The 21,762-nt window shown below is 36.4% G+C and overlaps 1 protein-coding gene across 6 annotated transcripts in view; it reads left to right on the top strand.

The window, feature by feature from the left end:
• LOC121374043 (protein furry-like) overlaps positions 1–21,762 on the top strand; it is an 80,146-nt gene that overhangs the window by 47,157 nt on the left and 11,227 nt on the right. For 4 of the 6 annotated variants that reach the window (XM_041500923.1, XM_041500924.1, XM_041500926.1 and 1 more), the window contains 16 exons: positions 4,105–4,270; positions 4,793–5,003; positions 5,481–5,579; positions 6,133–6,364; positions 6,976–7,184; positions 7,726–7,836; positions 8,782–8,881; positions 9,304–9,569; positions 11,035–11,175; positions 11,697–11,871; positions 12,553–12,758; positions 13,239–13,313; positions 14,745–14,762; positions 19,870–19,963; positions 20,852–20,940; positions 21,455–21,649. In XM_041500923.1, coding sequence (XP_041356857.1) covers positions 4,105–4,270; positions 4,793–5,003; positions 5,481–5,579; positions 6,133–6,364; positions 6,976–7,184; positions 7,726–7,836; positions 8,782–8,881; positions 9,304–9,569; positions 11,035–11,175; positions 11,697–11,871; positions 12,553–12,758; positions 13,239–13,313; positions 14,745–14,762; positions 19,870–19,963; positions 20,852–20,940; positions 21,455–21,649 — 2,387 coding nt within the window. The remainder of the gene's footprint in view (positions 1–4,104; positions 4,271–4,792; positions 5,004–5,480; positions 5,580–6,132; positions 6,365–6,975; positions 7,185–7,725; positions 7,837–8,781; positions 8,882–9,303; positions 9,570–11,034; positions 11,176–11,696; positions 11,872–12,552; positions 12,759–13,238; positions 13,314–14,744; positions 14,763–19,869; positions 19,964–20,851; positions 20,941–21,454; positions 21,650–21,762) is intronic. The other 2 variants (XM_041500927.1, XM_041500925.1) reach the window with 1 other exon arrangement.

The following is a 21,762-nucleotide window of genomic DNA, read 5'->3' as shown; positions in this document are numbered from 1 at the left end:
AACAACAACTCGGTTTTGACGCTTCCCGTGTGCAACACACCGGTCGAAATATCCATGGTCGGAAGTCGACTTCGTCGTTATTGGTGAAACTGGGAAACACTTTGCCAAGATCCGTTTGTCACATCGATCTTGAAGACAGGGTATCGTCTGCAATTGTCTTCCATCCCTCCATTGACCACTTCACCTCGAGAACCGCGGCATTCCGTATCACAAGTCAAGGTCCTACAGGAATCCGTCAACAAACTGGTGGAGAAGGGAACCGTTCGCAGCATTTCGGAAGCAAGCCTAACACCCGGCTTTTACTCGGACATCTTCCTCGTGCCGAAGAAAGATTCACCAGAGCTGCGAATGATCCACAACTTGGCGTTTTTCAACGACCACTGCCTGCTTTCTCCTCCGTCCTTCAAGATGTTAACGTTGCGAGATGTCCTTGTGTGATCAAATCGGGGAATTGGCATGCCTCGCTAGATCTCAAGGACGCCTACCGTCACGTTCCAATGCATGCCGATTGTCATCGCTACCTCCGGTTCGTACTACAGGTTCGGCATTACGAATGGACAGTCCTGCCCTTTGGGATATCCATAGCGCCATGGCTGTTCACCAGAATCACGACTCCGATGTCCTGCTTCCTGCATCGCAAAGGTATATCCTTTTACCCGTACCTCGACGATTGCCTGATGAAGTGCCAGAGCAAGACAAGGCTTACTGCACATGTTGCCTTCATCATGGATTTTCTCAAGCATCTGGGTTGAATTATCAACATCGGCAAATCTCGACTGGCTCCCATGCAGTCTCTACAGTTTATAGGCGCTTGGCTTCGACCCGACCTGGGCCTCGTTCAAGTCCCTCTAGACCATTGGGAGAAGATCCAGACCATGATTGCCATAGCCCTCACCGCTCCAATGGCCTTCCACGGTTGGCAGAGTCTCCTGGGTCTCCTCACTTCCGCCCAGGATTTGACACTCAGAGGTCGTCTCCAGTTGCGGCGCTTGCAGATGTTTCTCAACCCGTTTGTTCGTTTCAACAATCCGGACTTGATCATCTCGCTCCCGGACAATCTACGCTCCAGCCTGCAGTGGTGGCAGCTCCAATCGAACGCTTTAGACGGTGTCTCTATGCAGCCCTTCCTAGCCACTCATCACCAGACTACTTCAGGGCTGTGGTCTTCCGGCGAACTCGGACTCCACATCAACCTGCTAGAGTTGTTGGCAGTCTACTAACGCTATTCTTCATTGGCGACAGATGTTGACAGGCACCTCTCTCATGGTGGCCACAGACAGTACCACCGCGGCGGCATATATCAACCGTCAGGGCGGAACCCACTCCAGCAGTCTGCTGCAGTTGACTTATCGTCTCTACAAGCTGGTCGACGAGATTCCGCTGCAACTTCGGTCTCGCCATATTCCAGGGGTTTCCAATGTACACGCTGTCTCGGCCACCGTCTCCACAGCCGACAGAATGGATATTCCATCCCGAAGCGTTTTGATGGGTGTGCGACAGACTTTGAACACCCAAACATCGATCTCTTCGCCACACAATTCAACCATCAGCTGAGGGTTTACGTGTCTCCGGTGCCAGATTCCGAAGCTCTGGATCTCGACGCCTTGGCCATCAGCTGGGAACAGATGGATGCGTACGCTTTTCCTCCACCAATCCTCCTTCCAAGGGTGCTTCAGAGGCTTCAGCTGTACCATTGTCGTCTGTTGCTCATTGCTCCGATGTGGCCATCCAGGATGTGGTATCCAGATCTAATACGTCTTGCTGATCCACATCCTTTACCACTGCCAGACTGGGATCATCTGTTGCTGCATCCCACATCAAGACTATACCATCCACGTCCGCAGTTGTTCCAATGCACACGTGGACTTTATCTCCAAGAGTTTGAGGAAGAAAGGTTTTTCTTCGCAGTCCACGGCGGCCATTTTGAAAGCGCACAGATCAGCTACTACTGCGGCTTACAACGTCAGATGGCTTTGTTTTCACCGATGGTGTGTCCGGCAAAAACTCAAACCTCAGACGATCCAGATACCTCGTCTGCGGACTGCTTTACGCTTGAAGGGGTCTACCATCGCTGGGTACGTTACGGTCATCGCTACTGTTCGTGATGTCGCTACTGGAACGAAGTTATCGGGTATTCCTGAGATCCATAAGATGATCAAAGGGTTTCGCCTTGAAGATCAAGTACACCGGTTTCGGCCACCAAGATGGGACCTGAATCTGGTGTTACTAGCGTTATCGACCGCACCTTATGAGCCGATCGAATCCTCTTCCTTACAAGACTTGACGCGGAAGACGGTGTTTTTACTCGGTTTTGCCATGGCTGCCCATGTCTCAGAAATCCATGCTCTTGATGTGGACTTGGTACGTTTTCACCGAGATAGTCGTGCGGTCAACTTGGGGTTACTCATGAACTTTGTTGCAAAGAATCAGTTACCAGACCAAGCGCCTCGTTCGTATGTTGTGCAGGCCCTCTCCTCTATTGTTGGTCCAGCGGACGTTGAGGACTTGGCGTTGTGCCCTGTCAGAGCCCTGCACCAGTACATCGAGAGGACTAGATCTTTTCGACAACATCGCAAGAGACTTTTCCTCTCCTGTAACCAGTCGTTTGAGGGATATTACCAAGAACACGGTGGCCACCTGGATCCAGTTTTCTATCCTGACCGCCTATCAGAAGGAGGGTTTACCTGCTCCATCTGCTACTAATCCGCATGAACTCCGTACATTGGCTGCCACGATGTCCCTGCACTGCAACACACCCATTCAGCACATTATCACTGGTTGTTTCTGGGCTACGGACTCCATCTTCACCAACTATTATCTGAGGGATATCTCCACAGAAGACGTTGAGGGGTTCCATCATCTGGGTCCGGTTGTTGCTGCACAGACTCTGTTGAATACAAGCCGTCCTCGTCGCCGTTGATGTCTGTCTGATTCTGGGCTGCATACCTAGATGTCCATCGAATCGACAGGTGAGGATTGCTTAGACTTTTGTTCTTTTGCACAGTTCACACACTGGTGCCGGAACTTTTGTCTCGATAACCTTTACCCTGCACTGCGTGTGGTTATTTGTTGTCGTTATTGAACTAACAGTTCTTTGGTGTACTAGACAGAAAACACTCGGGGGTCTTGTTCTGTTCAATGTTCTGACGGATGCACCTCATTAAGTTGTCGCTTGGTATTACTAACACTGCAATACGTGAGGGTTACCTAACACCTGCATCCCTGGTGGCTACGTCTTCCCACCCTGTCAGAACCAGCATGAGATGTGGCTACCGCCTTCTGGATTGGTCTGTGACGGGCATCCCTAGGAGGAGAGCTTACCAAGGTTGGCCTTATTCTTCCACTAGTCGGCCTCTTTCCGGTTTGGGGAGTTATCACAAGCATCTACGGATCTCGGCACCCACCACCATCTGTTGAATGCTGCCCTTGTTTGAGGACAGGTAATGTGAAAAGAAATGGAGAAAACTTCTCTCTCTCTTTTATAGATACATTACCTGTCCTCAAGATTTCATCCCGCCCGGGCCTCCCCGCTTCCTGTTCTCCGTGCGATGCGCTCAGGGAAAAAGAAGGAAGTTTTAAAGTCATGTGACCGGAACTAGAGAGCAGTATGCAGTAGAAGAATTTAGGCCATCCCATTGGCTGTTGGGATGTTCGGACCAGACCACTTGCATGGGGGGGAGGTGACCTTGTTTGAGGATAGGTAATGTATCTATAAAAAAGAAAACACTGCAAGTTTTCTCCATTTTTCCACCAAGACATAGAATCAATCACAGTTTATAAGATTACCTTGTTTCAGCAACAATTAGCAGATACGAATGCAGACTATTGTTCTGTATCTTTATCTTCTCCAACTCCATAACAAGGTTGGTGCCATGCTGTGCTGGTATGACATAGTGCCATCCGTGTGATTTTCAAAAGCATGTGTACTATATCAAATATGACCCTGCTCTGCATTTAAAACCTGGTATTTCCCTTCAGATCTTATACCTATTTTTGTCACGATCCAGATTTTGTTTTGAGCCTGTACTTTCATGAAGTGTAAAGAATGGTTTAAAATCAGTTAAGAGTTCCGTGATTTCTCAGTTCTGTTGTTTGTCTGAACAGAGAATCCCAGCAGGGAGACTGCGCAGATGTCGACGGGACGATCAACATTCAGCATCGACAGCGTTGTCACCATCACCCCAGAGACACTGAGCAACTTCGCCGATCCCGACAGTCTCAATTCACTGGATGAAACTGTCAGAGCTGTTCTTACATTTATGGAAGGACGGTTAGTTCTGTATTCGACAACTAAAAATCCTATATTTAAGTGGTGGCAGGTATAAATTTCAGTTTTGGGGGGGAAGGTGGAGGGGTTGTTGTTTTACATGAATTGAAGGAATGGTCTCATAGTTACAAAAATTTATTCTCATGATTGTACATATCACATTCACATTTTACATAATAATTTGCATTCTTCTTCATAATTCAGTAATGGATTAAAACAATTTAAAAACCATTGAATTAAACAGGAGGAATTGTTTAATTTGTATGAATTCAAGTTAAAATAACTACATACCATTTAACTCTGTTACAATATTTGTTACACTTGTCAGTCAGTAGGTGTTTGGCATTTAGACATTCAATGTAAACGGTATCTGTGTTTCATCAGCGGTAGGATCCCAGATATGTTGAGTAAAATAATGTTCTTTTGCTGTATTCATTTATTCATTTAGCTGTTTGGGTGTTTTCTAGTACTGGAAGTTTATCAGATGGTGGCACTTTTTCATTTTATTTTTTAATTTGTTTTTAGGAAAGGTCGTCCATTGTGGTCTTGCGAAGATATAACTCCGAAGACTTTGAATACCCACAGTTCAACACTGCTGGAATACTTCCTGAAATGTGTCGTCAAATGTTTTAAGGAATTGTCTCCCCTGGCATGCGTTGAACAGAGGTGGTCTCAGGTGGCTTTGAATTTAGCTCTGTCGTGCTCATCACGTCACTATGCTGGCCGGTCATTCCAGGTATGTTTTGTCTTTACATCACTACATATAAATACATAATATTTATAGTGTTTTTTCATTCCTACATAACCAGTTAGCTAATTTTGTCATAGTGTACTAAATGTAAAATTATGTACCCTAGATTCTTCTCTTTTTTTTTTCTTTTTTTTATATTGTTTATTGTCCCCAGAAACATAAGCACGGTCAAAGTGGTACCCTAAAATCTTAATGGATATATTGCTTGTATGATATTGTACTTTAAATTAGATAGATCATAGGGAACTGATGATCAAATTGTGTCAAAATGTATGAAATACAGGGTCAAATTTCGCATTTTTTCAAACCTAGATCACCTAGGAGGTCTGTTTTATTTTAAGTATCCTAATATATTTTGTTTGTATATTTTAGCAAATATATTTCTTGTGTTTCTCTGAATAAAGTAAAATCTGTAAGTTTTATATCTGTTGTTGTGACTTGATTTTTCTACCCCACTTTTAGATATTGCGAGCGTTGCGTCTTCGACCATCCACCCAAATGTTGTCCGATATATTGTCTCGTCTTGTGGAAACAGTAGCAGAACAAGGAGATGACATGCAGGTAGGTGTTGGTTTTAACCAAGTTAATTTTCAAAATTATTTGTTGCCTCTCAACATGAAAAGATATACTACATTATAGCTTGTATATCAATATATACATTGGAATCGGGTTTTTGTATCATTGTGATTGTGCATTAATATAGAATTTATTAGAGTATCTTTATCTGATCAATTCTGCTTGAATTGTTTTTCATACATAACCTGACCTCTGAGCAATGGCACTTCCCATCCCACCCCCAGTCCCATTTGATTGGCTGTTGGGATGTCCAGGCCAGTCCATGGGACTTGGGAGAACTGTCAGAGGTCAGAGGTCAGGTTAAGTACTCATGATTTCATTGACGAAACAATTCATGTTTTCTTCATTTTGATCCAACTAATGATGTATTTTACATGTTAGAAAGTGTGTGTAAAGTAGCAGATGGGTTTGTATCATATCTCACATATATTATAGTGTAACATTAAGACTACACACCATTCCATTATTCGAAATTATATTATTTTAAACATGCTAATGTAAAACAATGTTGGTGAATTCACACTGTTTTATATTCTAGGGATATGTAACAGAGATCATGCTGACTCTGGAAGCAGCCATTGACAACCTTGATTTAGACTTCCGTTCCATTGACTTCATGAAAGAGCTGTTCATGTCGACCCCTAACTTGACCAAGGATGGATCAGACAGCCGGCGGGGTGCGATGGTGGCTCCCAAACCTTCTCCACACCACGCCCGCAGTACGAGCTATACCGCTTCAGTCATCATACAACGAGCACATGCTGCAGCTAGTAAGTTTTATTACATAAAGTAGGCTTTGTTGGTTTGTTAAATTATACTGTAATCCATTGAATTGCTATGTGGTTAATTAAAGCAAAATGTGTCATGTATAATATAATCATCTAAACGTGGAAATTATATAGTGATCAAAAAACAATCAGTTTATGATTAATATATTTTTGAAGTGCAAATGCAATGATATAGATGTCTGTTTTTGAATTATGGTACTGACATTTTGGGGTGTTTTTGAATTATGGTACTGACATTTTGGGGTGTTTTTGAATTATGGTACTGACATTTTGGGGTGTTTTTGAATTATGGTACTGACATTTTAGGGTGTTTTTGAATTATGGTACTGACATTTTGGGGGTTTTTTGAATTATGGTACTGACATTTTGGGGGGTTTTTGAATTATGGTACTGACATTTTGGGGGGTTTTTGAATTATGGTACTGACATTTTGGGGTGTTTTGTTGTAGAGCACTAGCTGGAAAATAATTATAAAATTGTCTTGACTAATATTAATTTCTTTTCTTTTTTTTAAAATCATTCTTCTGAAATTCAGCTTTATTCTTTGAAATAAAAGGCACAAAGTTTCAGTGATTATTTTGTTATTATTTTAGTGGAGACTCGTATTAGGAGTTGCACAGAAGGTGACAGCCGAAGGTCCAATCTGGCTCGATCCCGTAGCGCCCAGTCTCTGAAGAATCTGGATCAAAACGGCACCGAGGATAAACAGACGCTGGTCACTCAGATGTTCTGGATTGCCGTGTCGCTGTTAGAGTCTGATTATGAATACGAGTATGCTTTAGCCGTGCATCTCTTGGACAAGGTGAGATTTAAAAAATGGAAGTCTTTTTTTTTCTTCTTCTTAAGAATTTCATATTTTAGCACTAAATGAAAACTGTTTGGTCTTGTTCTTTGATGAAAAGCTTAGAATAACTCCTACTACATCTATTTTTCAAGAACCTGCAAAGTTTTCCAGATTTTTTTGTAGGATGTTGTTTTCATCAAATCTTTAACAATGTCACACACAAGCATTGTGTGTGGTATTGTCATGAAATTAACGTCTCAAGACTAGACTTTAAAAGTTTCATATGCATGGGCCCTGGTGTGAAAGTTCCCATGAATGTATTTAATAGTATTGAAAAGAAAATCAAATAACTTTCAAGAAATTATTTATTGGTCGGTTATAATCATGAGACTATTTGCACATTTATGGTGGGTCCACAGGAGTCACACATTTGAACCATTTACAAACCTTACAGTTGCTTTGAGACTACATTATTTGGTGCACAGGAACAGTTTTCCTGCAGGTTTTGCTGTACAATGTTGTAGAAAGTGCATCATTTGTTGATATATTTCTGTTTCAGATTCTGAACCACATGCAGCCAGAGAGCCCCGAGTGGAGAGAGAAGTTGGACAAGATGCAGCAGCAGATTAAATGGCCGGCCTTCCCCGGTGTGCAGACTCTGCTTCTCAAGGTGGGGTCTGCTTTTGATTATAGAAAGCTTTAATGAAGATCATTAATTAATTAATTTATTTATTTGTTACAAAAAGCAGTGCAAGCAACAATTTGAGAAATATATTTTAGTGTTGCTGTCATCCTGTTGGAACTTTTTATGTTATTAGATACCTATTCAATCTTACTATAGTGTAAAGACATTTTCAAACCATGTAATAAATTTATTTTGTATTGCACATATGTGCAATCTGGACCGGAACTTTTAAATGAGGAATTCCCTTTTTATTTTTACTGCAGTTAATGCCTTTTATTTACTGACGTCATATATGATTTATAAATTATGTCACATTGTATTTGAAACATTACACAATGCTGTCGCAGAGTATAATTCTTAACATTAAGTAAATCCATGAAAGGAGTTTTGATCATAGATTTAACAAAATGTTGTTATGACGTTAAATTAAAAACTTTTTGTAAAACATAAAATACGGTATGTAATAAATACAGAACTTCACATACGTTGTTTTCGCTTCCTATTTATTGCACTTGTTTTTTTGCGAAAAGAACATACTACTCAACCGCTATGCGGTCTCGTGATATATATTCTTGCGCAAAATAAACTTGTTGTGCTTTAAAAAAAAACCTGCACATCATAACCAGAGATGAAAAACCTGGATTCCAGATTTTAGTGTCACTCCAAAATTGGTCACGTTCTTGTCATTTTATATTTGATGAATAAACACCCTTCCATTTTGGTAATTCTTTTCTAAGGTCATTTTCATCTCTGTATGATTTACTTTTTAAAATTTTCTTTTTAAAAACATTGATCAAAACAAGGCGGAGACTTGAAAAATGGTCTTAGATTTACAACTGTAATGGTCTTGATATGTCAGTTTGTTTAACTGATGCTACCTGAATGCAATGAAACTGATTTTATATTCTCTTTTGTTTCATGTTTCTACAGGGCTGTACTTCACATGTGATGGCTGAAAGTACGTGGGCACTCCTGTCTCGCATTACACTGTGTATCAGAGCACCTGTCATCGATCCTTCAGGAAAATGGGGTGAGATATTTGGCAGATCATCTATCATTGTAGAAGTAATATGCATAGTATATAGCCACTTTCATAGGGCAGGACATAGCCCAGTGGTAAAGTGGTCAGTCTGGGTTTGATCTCTGTCAGTGGGACCATTGGGCTATTTCTCATTCCAGCCAGTGCACCACAACTGGTATATCAAAGGCTGTGGTATATGCTATCCTGTCTTTGGATAAAAGATCCCTTGCTACTAATGGAAAAATGTAGCGGGTTTACTGTCATAATACTGTAGGTTAAAAGTACTAAATGTTTGACATCCAATAGCTGATGATTAATAAATCAATGCGCTTTAGTGATGTCATTAAACAAAACAAAGTTTTTTCCCGGTCAGTTTCATATTTAATTCCACTAATATTAAGATTTAATTTGACACTTTTCTCTTTGAACAGGTTTTCCTATTAATGTCACAGCTGTTCTTCCATATCTTGTGGCCAACTATGAAAATCCAAATGACACATGTCGAACGGCATCGGACAATATTGCTCAGATGTGCGGACTCCAGTCAGAGAGGTTGACCAACCTGGCCACAATTATGTCCCTTTATAGCCGGGGCACGTTTGGAAAAGACGGCTTCCAGTGGACCAAGTGTGTGATCAAGTATCTGTTGGATGTGTACTCGTACGCCGCTCTCAGCATGGTCCTATTCCTTGTTGAGGTAATCCATAATGCGATACTGAATATATATATATATATATATATATATAACATATAGAGGATTCGCCACAAGTATTTTTTAATTTGGAAAATATCAACCGAGTCTATGTTTATCGGTATTTGTCTAGGCTCTGTATTAACTAGACGAGGTTGATATTTTACATATTAAAAAACACGAGTAGCGAATTCTATTTATCCTATAACACTTCTAAAATAAAACTTTAATTCAATTTTTAGTAAATCACAGTACTAAAGTCGCTACCATCGGTAATATGACGTCATCACGATTAGTACAAATTAGTTTGACGTCACGCATTTTAACTAAATCTTGTAAGAAAATGACCCATCCACAACAACACATTACCTAGAGACCTTGCATACCATTATTAACCGGGTTAATACACTAAATTATCACATGGGTTTATGACATGGATATCATGGGTAAGTTATAGGATAAATATATATACTGTCGAAAAGAAATATGGGAACAGATAGAATTGTAGACCAAATTTTAATTTGCTGCTAGTGTAGTAATGTTTGTATTTTATACAATGTTGTGATGTGATATTGAATGTCGGCAGTGTCAAATTGACTGACCACAGGGTTAGTTCAGACAATTTTTTAAAAAGCTGTCAGATTTTATTTTAATTTAATAATTTTAATTAATAATTGATATTCTGTGAGAAAATAATTGGATTTTTGAGTTTTTGAACATATGTTGGCAAAAATGTCTCTTTACCTAGGGTTAGCCATGCTGCCTATAACATTCACAACGTCTGACACAATTGATTGAGGGTTTGATAATTTCTCTTTACCTAGAGTTAGCCCTGCTGCCTATAACATTCACAACGTCTGACACAATCGATTGAGGGTTTGATATTGTCTCTTTACCTAGAGTTAGTCCTGCTGCCTATAACATTCACAACGTCTGACACAATCGATTGAGGGTTTGATATTGTCTCTTTACCTAGAGTTAGTCCTGCTGCCTATAACATTCACAACGTCTGACACAATCGATTGAGGGTTTGATATTTTCTCTTTACCTAGAGTTAGTCCTGCTGCCTATAACATTCACAACGTCTGACACAATCGATTGAGGGTTTGATATTTTCCTTTACTGTTTATGTGATCCGTTATTTGTTTCCATCAGTATAGATTTAGAAATAGGTTCAATGACTTCGTGGTTGAGTTACTGGCTTTAGTGCTAGTTTGTGTTGGGGTCGGACAGTTCCTTGGGAAGGTGTAAGACCACTACCTCTACTTCTCTCTTACTAATTACTAACAACTACCTTTAACCCAGACAGCCCAGATATTAGAGGAGTCTGCTTGGACCAGCATGCTTGCATTTTAATTGGATACAAGTATGAAAGTATGTGATAATATTTGATCAGATATGATCGTGTTTATAAGTTTGAACTGATTTTCATTCACACCATAATTTGTTTTCTGTTTTTTCTTCTTTTCAGGTGTTGGAGAGAGGACCCGTGGCGTTCCAGCCAGCCATACTACAGATCCTGCACTGCATGGTGCACTATGTCGACGTGAATGCGGCACCCAGTGGTGTGATCAACCTCGACTTGTTCCATTCTGCTATTAAACACATACAGGTACAGTCACACACAGAGGTTCTTTAACAGTTTTACAAGTTTGTGCTAATGTCTTATTTTCTTTACAATGTTAAATTCCAAGCTACCAGAATGTAGTGCTTAGAAATAATTGAAACTGGATGGTTTCCTCATTACTTGGATGACACAGTTTTTTTTAAATAACACCACAGACAGTAGAAATTGTTACCAAATTGTTAATAAAATGTTATGCATAAACCGATACCAAACCCAAAGTTGTGGGGTTGTTTTTTTTTCATTAAGTTTATTAATGCCATCAGCATACTAGTCCAGGCCTATTATATTTTATTAACTCTTAGTGCTACAATATCATAGGCAATGACGTCAATATATATAATTATAGCCACCAGCACTAAGATAGTTTTGAAAATATGGGCCCAGATATTTTTTTTTCTGAATGGTTAATTGTATTGTCTTTTATTAATCAAACCTGTGCATTTTCATTTCTGTGGTTATTATATTGCACCCATGTCACAGAGATTTGTTCTGTCATGTTATTCCAGGGAACTCACTGGAAAGAAGCACTGAAGATTCTGAAATTAGCAGTGACAAGGTCCTCCACTCTGGCCGCAGCCCCATCCACTGGCAGCACCAGCATTAGCAGTGAGCTCAGTGTGTTCTCACACACATCGTTCGCCGAGGCAGAGATGTATACGAGAATACACAGGGATTTACCTGGTAAGAAAGTCAAGATTCATGTTATTTCAGGAGGGATGTCAATTTTATATTAAATAATAGTGAAATTAATATTTAGCAGTCTCCAGATTTTAACTAATGCTAATTGTGTAGGTGGGACTATTATAGCTTTGCGTTAAGACGTTAAAGTTTTATGATTTTTATAATGAAAATAGATGAGCTTTGCTGTCAGCTTTTTTATTACATCATAAATTACAAATCTTTTGTTACATTATTGTGTCTTGGTGACAAAGTCAAAAAACTAGATATGCATTGTAATTTTGCAGCAGTGTAAACGTTTGCATTTAGTAGCTCCATCATTAATTTTTAACATTTACCTCCATCTCTTATAAACTTTAGGTCCTAGACCAATGAAATTTGGTTTATAGTTGCCTCTGTGTATGTTCATCACAATGCATGTTCAAAATAATACATTTTAAATTTTATATTTTTTTATTAAATACTTATAATTAGGATTTTAGCTCAGTGGTAAGTTTTTGTGCTTATGCTTCTCACTTAAGTCCTTGATCCATGAAACTTTTCATCTCAATGCATGTTTTTGGGGTCGTTTTTTTTTCCAAATTAAATTAACTTTTTATGGTAGGTGAAATGTTTGTTACTTTGTATAACACAATTTTTGTTTATTACATTATGTATTACAAACTGTTTCATTTTGTTTTGTAGGTAGAACCTTGGATTTCTCGGTGGATCTTTCTAACACACCAATCATAGGTCACAAGTATCTGAACACTGAAGCAAACAGTGGCTCGTCGGATGTCCCAGTTACAAGTTCTCCATCGTCATCATCGGGAACGGCTGTCTCATTGTCACGGAAACCGTCAAACAATCAGGACATTGATTCTGTCTGGAGGAGACCTCAGGCATCACAGGTTTGACTATAATGTCTTTATCATGTCTAGCTTTTATATAACACAGATTGAAATACCAATTATATGTTGGTAAATATATCTTCTTGGCTTTATCAATAATATCTTAACAAAATTTAAAAGAAGACATACACAGGAATTGAACATAAAAAGAGTAATAAAAAATATTCAAGAATGGAAATTTAAGATCTTATGAAATCTAAATGTACTTTAAAGCCTATAATTTCAAGGAATGTTATTTTTTGTCATTTGATCTTTAGGTATGATGGAAGGTTGGTTGGAACAGTATCACCTTGTGACAAGAAAACTTAATAGCTTTAGGATTCAAGAATATTTTGTTCTCATTTTTGGTGATGATATTTTGAGCAAATATACATTAAATATTTTGAGAGTATTAATTTTTTCAAAATTTGAAATTTGTGTGAGGCAGTATTTGATTACGGTAGTACTATGTCTTATTTCCTGTTCTTTATTATATTTCAGGCACGGACAAGAGAACGCCTGGTTAATTTGTTAACCTGTTTCGGTCAACGAGTGGGATTGCTCAAAAGCCCATCAGTAAGTTTATGTTATGTTCTTTCATCACGAGTAATTATCTATTTAAAAAATAATATGTGTTACATTCTGTTCCTGCAAGCTACATAACACTTTTGTCTCATTTAACAATCTGTCCTTTGCTGAGTAATTCTGTTTATTTTATGATCTCATCAAATGAATACAATGGTAAGAGAGAGAAATAACATTTTGTGGTAAGTTGATTGCAGAAGATATTTTAACACAACAGGTAGTGTATTAGCCTTGTCTGTTATTGTAGATTTTAGCTGTCACTTGTTTAGTTTATTCGTAACAATAATATTGTGGGATATTGATATAATGTTCTTCTTTGCATGTTCGTGAGTATGACCAGTCATGACTATGTGGTTAGATTAAACAGTATTCAGTGTACTCAAAGCACATTATTTTCAAAATAACTTTGAATTTTTGGCCAGCAAAACAAGACAAAGATATTACTTTAAAGTTTTCTTTACTTCATATCTCATGGAAAACTTCTTTGTTTGTCGTCATATATCTCATGGAATTACAAAACAAGACAAAGATATTACTTTAAAGTTTTCTTTACTTCATATCTCATGGAAAACTTCTTTGTTTGTCATCATATATCTCATGGAATTACAAAAAAAGAGAGAAGTAATTATGATATTAATTTGTTGGTCTCATCACATTAATTCATTCAAATTGTTTTTTTAATTGTCAGGTCTGAATTCAGTGCTTTAATTTAAATCATGACACATGTACTTTGTTTAATGGTTTACAAAATCATACGCTGCTAAATTTTTGGTTATTATACTTGTCTACCAGAACATGTAATAACCGAAATAGTAAACATTTTAGCAGGGCTAGTTAATAGTGAGCATTTGCATTGCTTCATTTTTTGTGTCATATTGAATAAGTCAAAACCAAAATATAGGTATTACTTTTCCAACAGCGATGGCATCGACTTTTGCATTTAGTTCTCATAAACTATAAGTCCTTGATCAATGAAACTTGGTTTGTAGTTGCATCTCAAGACATTAATTTTTTTTAATTTTTTGTTTTGTTTTAATTGTTATTATTATTTTCTTTTTAAATACTTTTTCATTTTTTTTTTACTATATATTAATCCTGACAATTATATAAAAAAAAAAATCTTTTTCCACCTAATCAGTAGGTAACACATTTAATTTCCCAAAATTCTTGTCTTGTTGGAGAAAAAACATTAAAGAATAGAACAAAATTCACATGTATGAAATAAAAAGATTTGTCCTGTGAAACAATGAATCATTTGCATGACACTGATGCATGTTAATAGTGATAAGTATTGATATATTTGTATGACACTGATGCATGTTAATAGTGATAAGTATTGATATATTTGTGCTTCATGTACAACATGGGAACTAGATTGTCAATAGTTGACACTTTTCTCCTTTTGCAATGCGACTATTGTAGGATACGTTTATAAACAAGGTAAGATGGGCTAACTGCATCGTGGTTCATTGGCTTCAGAAAGCTTGGCTGTGTTTTTACCTGCTTTGATTAAGACCATTTTCCTGCCATCTTCTTCTGCTTTAATCTTTATACTTCTCGAGTTGACTTTGAGGTTGATCAAATTTAGTTTGATATTACGGTTCGATGCTGTTATTGAAATACAATGGACTTTTGATATTACAGTTCCATTTTAATGCTGTTATTGAAATACAGTGGACTCTGAAATGGATTAATGTAGGCTGAACCAGATTAATTTAGATTGAACCAGATTAATGTAGACGCGATAAATAAAAGGGATTGTCACCACTTCTAGACTGACATGCCACAATTCATTAATTTATCATGACAAAATACAGAACATTATGCAAATTTACATTTTGAATAGTCTCAATTCAAAGAAATATTTATTTTAAATGTACTGAAGTATTTTCAATGTGACCAAAGAGAATCCTCCATTGAATTATGAAAATAAAGTGCAGATTGATATATTTGGCAGATCCAGAATAGGGTAACAGCGGTTCCATGTTTTTGGTAGATTTTTAAAATATGGACATCATTCATTATGCTGATTTAGAAAAAGCTCACTGTATATCAATATATAAAATATGTGTATTATTGTCACATGTATAATAATACATTGACAAGTGTACTGTAAACCAGGAAAAAACGTGTGCACATAAATTTTGCATTGTTTGCGCCCTCCCTTGAGTCACAAACTTTATATGCATGCATGCATTATTTTAATTGCACATACACACTGTAGATACCAATGGTTGTTTGCAAAATTTGAATTTCATGAACATGTACTAAGGTACATTAAAAATTTGTTTTAAATGTGACAACATTAATCTGGTTTACAGTATATTATTTATGACAAGTTGTTTTGAGGTCCCTCTTCCCCTTCCCATTCTCTTTTCTCCAGTGAAACTTGGTTCCTGTCTTTTTATTAAGTACTGGAGACATACCACAGTGACAACTTCAAAGTTAAGAGGTGAAAGATACCTCTGTAGTTTCATAGCCATGAGTGGAATGTTGTTCCAAATTGAATTACACTACATAAGAACAGTTGACTATACAAAACACAGATATTTTCTGGGTTATTATTATTTTATTTTTCTACTTCGAACTGACCTGACCACGCATTGTTCTTGAGGTGTTATTTCTGCTTATTGTGATCTACAGAATTTCCTTTGGGTGGGCAACTATTGTTTTGTTTTTTGTTCATGATTCCATTATTTTCAGGTGTCATTTCAGCATTTGTCAGTTATGTTGGAAAATATTAATAGTTTATTATAATATGCTGCTCTTTTAATTAACAGCAAATTGTTTATACTCTTTGTATGTAAATTATATGTAATATTATATATTTCATAATTAAATATAGAGAGGATTCGTCACAAGTGTTTTAATGTACATGTATGTATGTTCATTGGTATTTGTCACGGCTATGCAGAGACAAATACCAATTAACTAGAGAGGTTGAAATATTACATGTTAAAAACCATGAGTAGCATTTTATTTATCTTGTATCACTTAGAAAATAACATTTTAATTAAATATTTTGTAAATCACAGTTTTAAAGTCGCCTTCATTGGTAATATGACATTATCGCAATTGGAAAAAATGTAGTTGGATGTCACATACTTCAACAACATCTTATCAAAACATTAGGCTGAGTTATGCAGGTCTCACTGTCTCATAGACAAATGCCCATTGACAGCAGTTAGTATATTGTAAAAGTTAAAACATTAAAATTTCAAATGGGTTTATGACATGAATATTATGGGTAAGTTATAGGATAAATGTGCATATTAAAAATGAATCACACAGCTACTTGCATTAGTCTGCTCGGCCACTGGCAAATTGTTTTGACCTGTAATGTCCACGTTCACACATGTACATTTTGTAGCTGATGGTTATATAGAAGATGAACAACATGAACTAGAGTTTGTTTTATCGTTATGCTTAATATCAGTATTATGTTGAACACGGCTAGCTCTGACACTCGCTAAATTCGCCACTTGTAGCTGATGGTTATATAGAAGATGAACAACATGAACTAGAGTTTGTTTTATCGTTATGCTTAATATCAGTATTATGTTGAACACGGCTAGCTCTGACACTCGCTAAATTCGCTACTTGTGAATTTTGAAAGCAGTTGGCAAATTTTATTTTAATTTGGTGAAATAATTTCATGTAATAAATGACGTTTTTTACAAAATAACTTGACAGTTTCTGTAATTTTTGAAGTTCAATAGACAATTTGGAAAAAAAAATTGTTCACCCAGCGCTAGCTCTGCTGTTGGACTGAAATGATATTAATTACTAGTAATTGTTTGGTTTTATTTTTCAATTCTGTGATAGTATTTTGTCCCTATTTTTTGTGTTTTACTTGCAATTATGTGTTGTTACCAAGTGCAGTTCTGCTGGAATTTAGTACATTAAGGATTTATTTTTCATGCATTTATTAGCATAGTTTGTTACAGGTGAGGTGGTTTTATAAAACTATAAGCTTCATAAAATTTATATTTTAATACTGAAAATTGATGGTAGTTTCTGTGGTAATGAATTTAATAGCATTAATAAGTAGTTCACAAGACAGCATGTAATTGCCACACCCCCACCCCACCCCTTATCTAGAGAATGCTTTATTTTAAGCATTTGAGCATTTGTGACATGATGCAGTGTATAAGTCAAAGATAACTGCCTTAATTTTAAATATTGAAAATAATAATCATGTATTTTGATTTTGAATCACAGTCAGTTGTAAACCATATTTAAAATACTATTATTTATCATCATAAATGAGAATTACAAAAGACAAGTCATACCCAATCAGCGGTTTTTGTGTCCAGGTTCCAAGCTAGTACTGTTTATAATATGTAGTAACAAAATAATAATTAAAATATGCATGTATTTAATGTATGCAAAGATAGTTATACTCCATTAACCTATATTTCACTAAAGAAAGGCATAATCATATCAGTATTATAATTGGTGGTAATGGTTCATAGTTTGATCTTGCACATATTTGTATTAGAGATGAATGAATGCATTATGTTAACCGATGGAAATAATACAATTATTTGATTTCTTTGACTTTTGGAAATACACATGTAAGACGGACCAACATGGGGTGGGTTCGTTTCTGTTTTTTTGTTTATTTGAAGCATGGTCCCAATATTGCATTGATACACCAATGACATTTGTCAACTATTTTTATAGACAGTTTCAACAGTAAAAAAACCATACTGTATTTGCACTTTTAAGTTCAAAATGAAAATATTAATATCGTTAATTATTTCTAACTTATTAACCGAGATCCATGTAGTAACAAATTCATTTGAACCAAATTTTTTACTCTATTTTAATCCCTCTTTTCTAATTTTATTATTTTGTTTTGCTTTTCTCTCTTTAGATTGTTTGATTGATTTTTGTTTAATTATTTATATCACTTTGTTTAATTATTTATATCACTTAGTTTGTTTGATCTGATGAAATAGACTTTAGTGGAATGTATATTTGTTTGATATCTTCTCTGTTCATGTAATACAGGCCCTAATCTAGAATTGAAAAAGTTCCAGAGGTGACTTCTTCCTTCCCTTGACATCTAATAGCCGATGATTAATTAATTAGTGTGTCGTTAAACAAAACAAACTTTCTTTCTTCCCAGGAGAAAAGGGCGAAGTATATTAACATTTATTGGCACATTTCATCATGTTCTGCATTAATTTGGAAACCCCTTCATTTGACTGGCAAGATTAGGGCCTGGTAGTATCAACAAAGTAATGTAGCTGTAATATCAGAATATTTTATAGACCAATTTAGAAGTGATTTAAATTATCATTTTCCATTAACCATTTAATATTTTCACATTATAACATTGTTGATGTTTGGAGTACAGGAGACTATTTCACATTATAACATTGTTATATGTTTGGAGTACAGGAGCCTATTTCACATTATAACATTGTTGATGTTTGGAGTACAGGAGCCTATTTCACTAAACATCGTAAGTTTACGTCTGCAACTAGCAGTTATACCAGACACTCATTTACATGTGTTGACATCTATTTCACATTATAACATTGTTGATGTTTGGAGTACAGGAGCCTATTTCACTAAACATCGTAAGTTTACATCTGCAACTAGCAGTTATACCAGACACTCATTTACATGTGTTGACATCTATTTCACATTATAACATTGTTGATGTTTTGGAGTACAGGAGCCTATTTCACTAAACATCGTAAGTTTACATCTGCAACTAGCAGTTATACCAGACACTCATTTACATGTGTTGACATCTACGGTATTTCACACTTGAAATTACATCATTATGGAAAATGGAGCATTTTAAGGACTACAGAAAATGAAATATGTTTATTTCTAACTATATTTGTTGAGTATAATAGTAATAAGAATTGTGGTTTAGTCGTAGATTTACGTTTACGTGTAAAACTAGGCTTATGATGCTTTGTGAAATGGGCTCAGGGACCCGTTCCACGAAACGATCTTAGCTCTAAGATCATTGTTTATGCATTATATACCTTATGCCCTTAAGCCCTTAAGATGATCTCAGCGCTAAGATCGCTTCGTGGAACGAGGCCCTGATCAATAAGCAGTTACAAGTACACCTGTTTTTGTTTTATCTTGACAAAGTTAAAAGGTGAGATACAGGTATTATAATTTCAACAGCAGCATCAACTTTTGTCTTTAGTTCAGCATTAGGTTTTCATGTTTAGATCCATTTCTCTTAAACTATAAGTTCTAAACTATGGATCAGTGAAACTTGGTTTATAGTTGCATCTGTTAATGTTCATCTCAATGTATGTTAAAAAAGAAATTGGTTTTTTTTTGTTGTTGTTGGAGGGTTTTTTTTGGGGGGGGGGAGGTGTTATTTTTAAGAACTAGATTAATAATAAATTTTACATTACAATTTTTTTTATTTTTTTTTACATGCATTTAAGATAAACATCTATGAATGCAACTATGAGCGACAAGTGATGTCTGTAGGTGATGCTTTTGTTTAAAACTTGAATTTTGTTTGATATATGTGTAATGGTTTGTTTGTTTATATTCTCAGGTGATATTCAGCCAATCAAGCGACACCTTGGACCACCAGCAGAGTGTGGCATCCAGTGGAGAAGAGCACTCATCACTTCCAGAAACTATATCTAGTAAGTTACACAGCAGGACACTTTTTATTTTTATAAGACTAAAATTTTGTAGTGCATATTTTCACATTTCTGGTTTTTCTGGTTTTTTCATTCCAGTCATGGACAGTTAGAGTGTCTAGGATGTATACTACCAAATCAAATCCCATAGACGACAATAGTAACATATGTGGCTAAAACTCCTACCTGCAGTGTATCAATCAACATAAACACCACAGATATAAATACTACCACCCCTCACACTTAAAGTGAATCAGAAAAAATTGGGGGTCAAGCTGCTTGTTTCTGAGATAACGGGTAGCATCTATGACTACCCTAGTTCCACACAAAATTCGAGTACTTTTTTTTTACAGGTACCCCATACATATTTCAAGCACAAGGCTACTTGACACATTGGTACTAGATGAAATAAAATTGCATATTTTTGTTACCCAGATGAAACTATTATTTTTTGACAATCAACACACTCACATTTATAACCAATCATAGGACTTGTGGTGTTCACTTCTCTATCAAAAGTTGCGTGCACCTCGAACTTTGACCCAACCGGAAGTTATTTGGTTTAGTACTACCTCTAAACAATTTTACATGTCCTCTTATCTCTGAAATGATGCCATTTATCACAAGCCACAGAATTTCATGGAAACAATTTTTTCAGTAGCTTGTTTTATTGGCAAAGTCATGGAGCCAAAAGTCCATTACCTGTGATCATGTAACCTAGTCCACCATCACTATTATTACTGAAAAACAGTTTCCCATGACTGCTGATGATCGCAGGGCATGGAACCAAAAAAGGTTTTTACCATAACATTTGGAATCTTGAGGCTTGTATCAAATTATGGTATCAGAATCTCAGTTGATATTTGCTGTAATTTATTAACTCTGTTTTAGACGATGTACTGAATGAAAGCAGTGGTAATGAGTTGATGGTCACATTCAAGGGATTTGATTTTCTTGACAATGAATTGGAAGAATCTGAGGTGAGTTACAAATATATATTCGCATTACGTCTTAACTGTTTTTTAAGAATATTCATTTAACCTATTGCTACTCTGCAATAATTACTTCTCTTTTTATCTTATTGACTGCATATTAAGAGCATATTTCTAAATGTGCTTAAGGATGATTATTTACTGGTACAGAAATACAATTACTCTGCAAAACATTTTGTTTTTAATGCATTTGATACTTGCTAAATATTTTTCATTTCTTTGTTTTTATGTTGATTGAATTAATTTTCAGAATGTGTTTTTTACTCAATTCCTCCTAACTTAAGTTAATTTTTTTTTTTGTCACAAATCCAAACAACAACACTTTCAAAATCATATCTCTGTACAAGACAGTCAGGTTGATATTTTGAAAACATTGCGACTTCTACCATGTTTTGCCAATAAGAGGACTGCCACTTTCCAGGATAATACATCCTTCCAAAATTCATATTTGCTTAATAAATTTAATCTAAAGAATTTTTTATTACTTTTTTTTTAATGTCAGAGTGAAGATTTCTTTTCCCAACTTGGCGATCGCCGCCATTCCCTCAACTTGGATAACTCTGGTTCATCGGGTGGCCGTCCTCACTTCGGCAGTGTGCCGGACCTGAAGATCCTCGACAACACCAACCTGTCTGAGGTGGCCCCGTGTAACAGCGGGAGTCTCAGTGTCAAGGAGGAGATATTCTCAGAGGATGAGGTACGTCAACCAGTATTGTGATCTTTACACTCCACGGATCTGTATGTCTCTCTCTCTGTATTTCTCTCTGTCTTTCTTTGTGTCTGTGTGTTTGTGTGTGTCATTTGCCTGGT

This window comes from Gigantopelta aegis, chromosome 6 (genome assembly GCF_016097555.1).
Source record: "Gigantopelta aegis isolate Gae_Host chromosome 6, Gae_host_genome, whole genome shotgun sequence".
Lineage (NCBI taxonomy): Eukaryota > Metazoa > Mollusca > Gastropoda > Neomphalida > Peltospiridae > Gigantopelta > Gigantopelta aegis.
The sequence above is the reverse complement of the archived record's forward strand: the minus strand, read 5'-3'. Positions and strand labels throughout refer to the sequence as shown.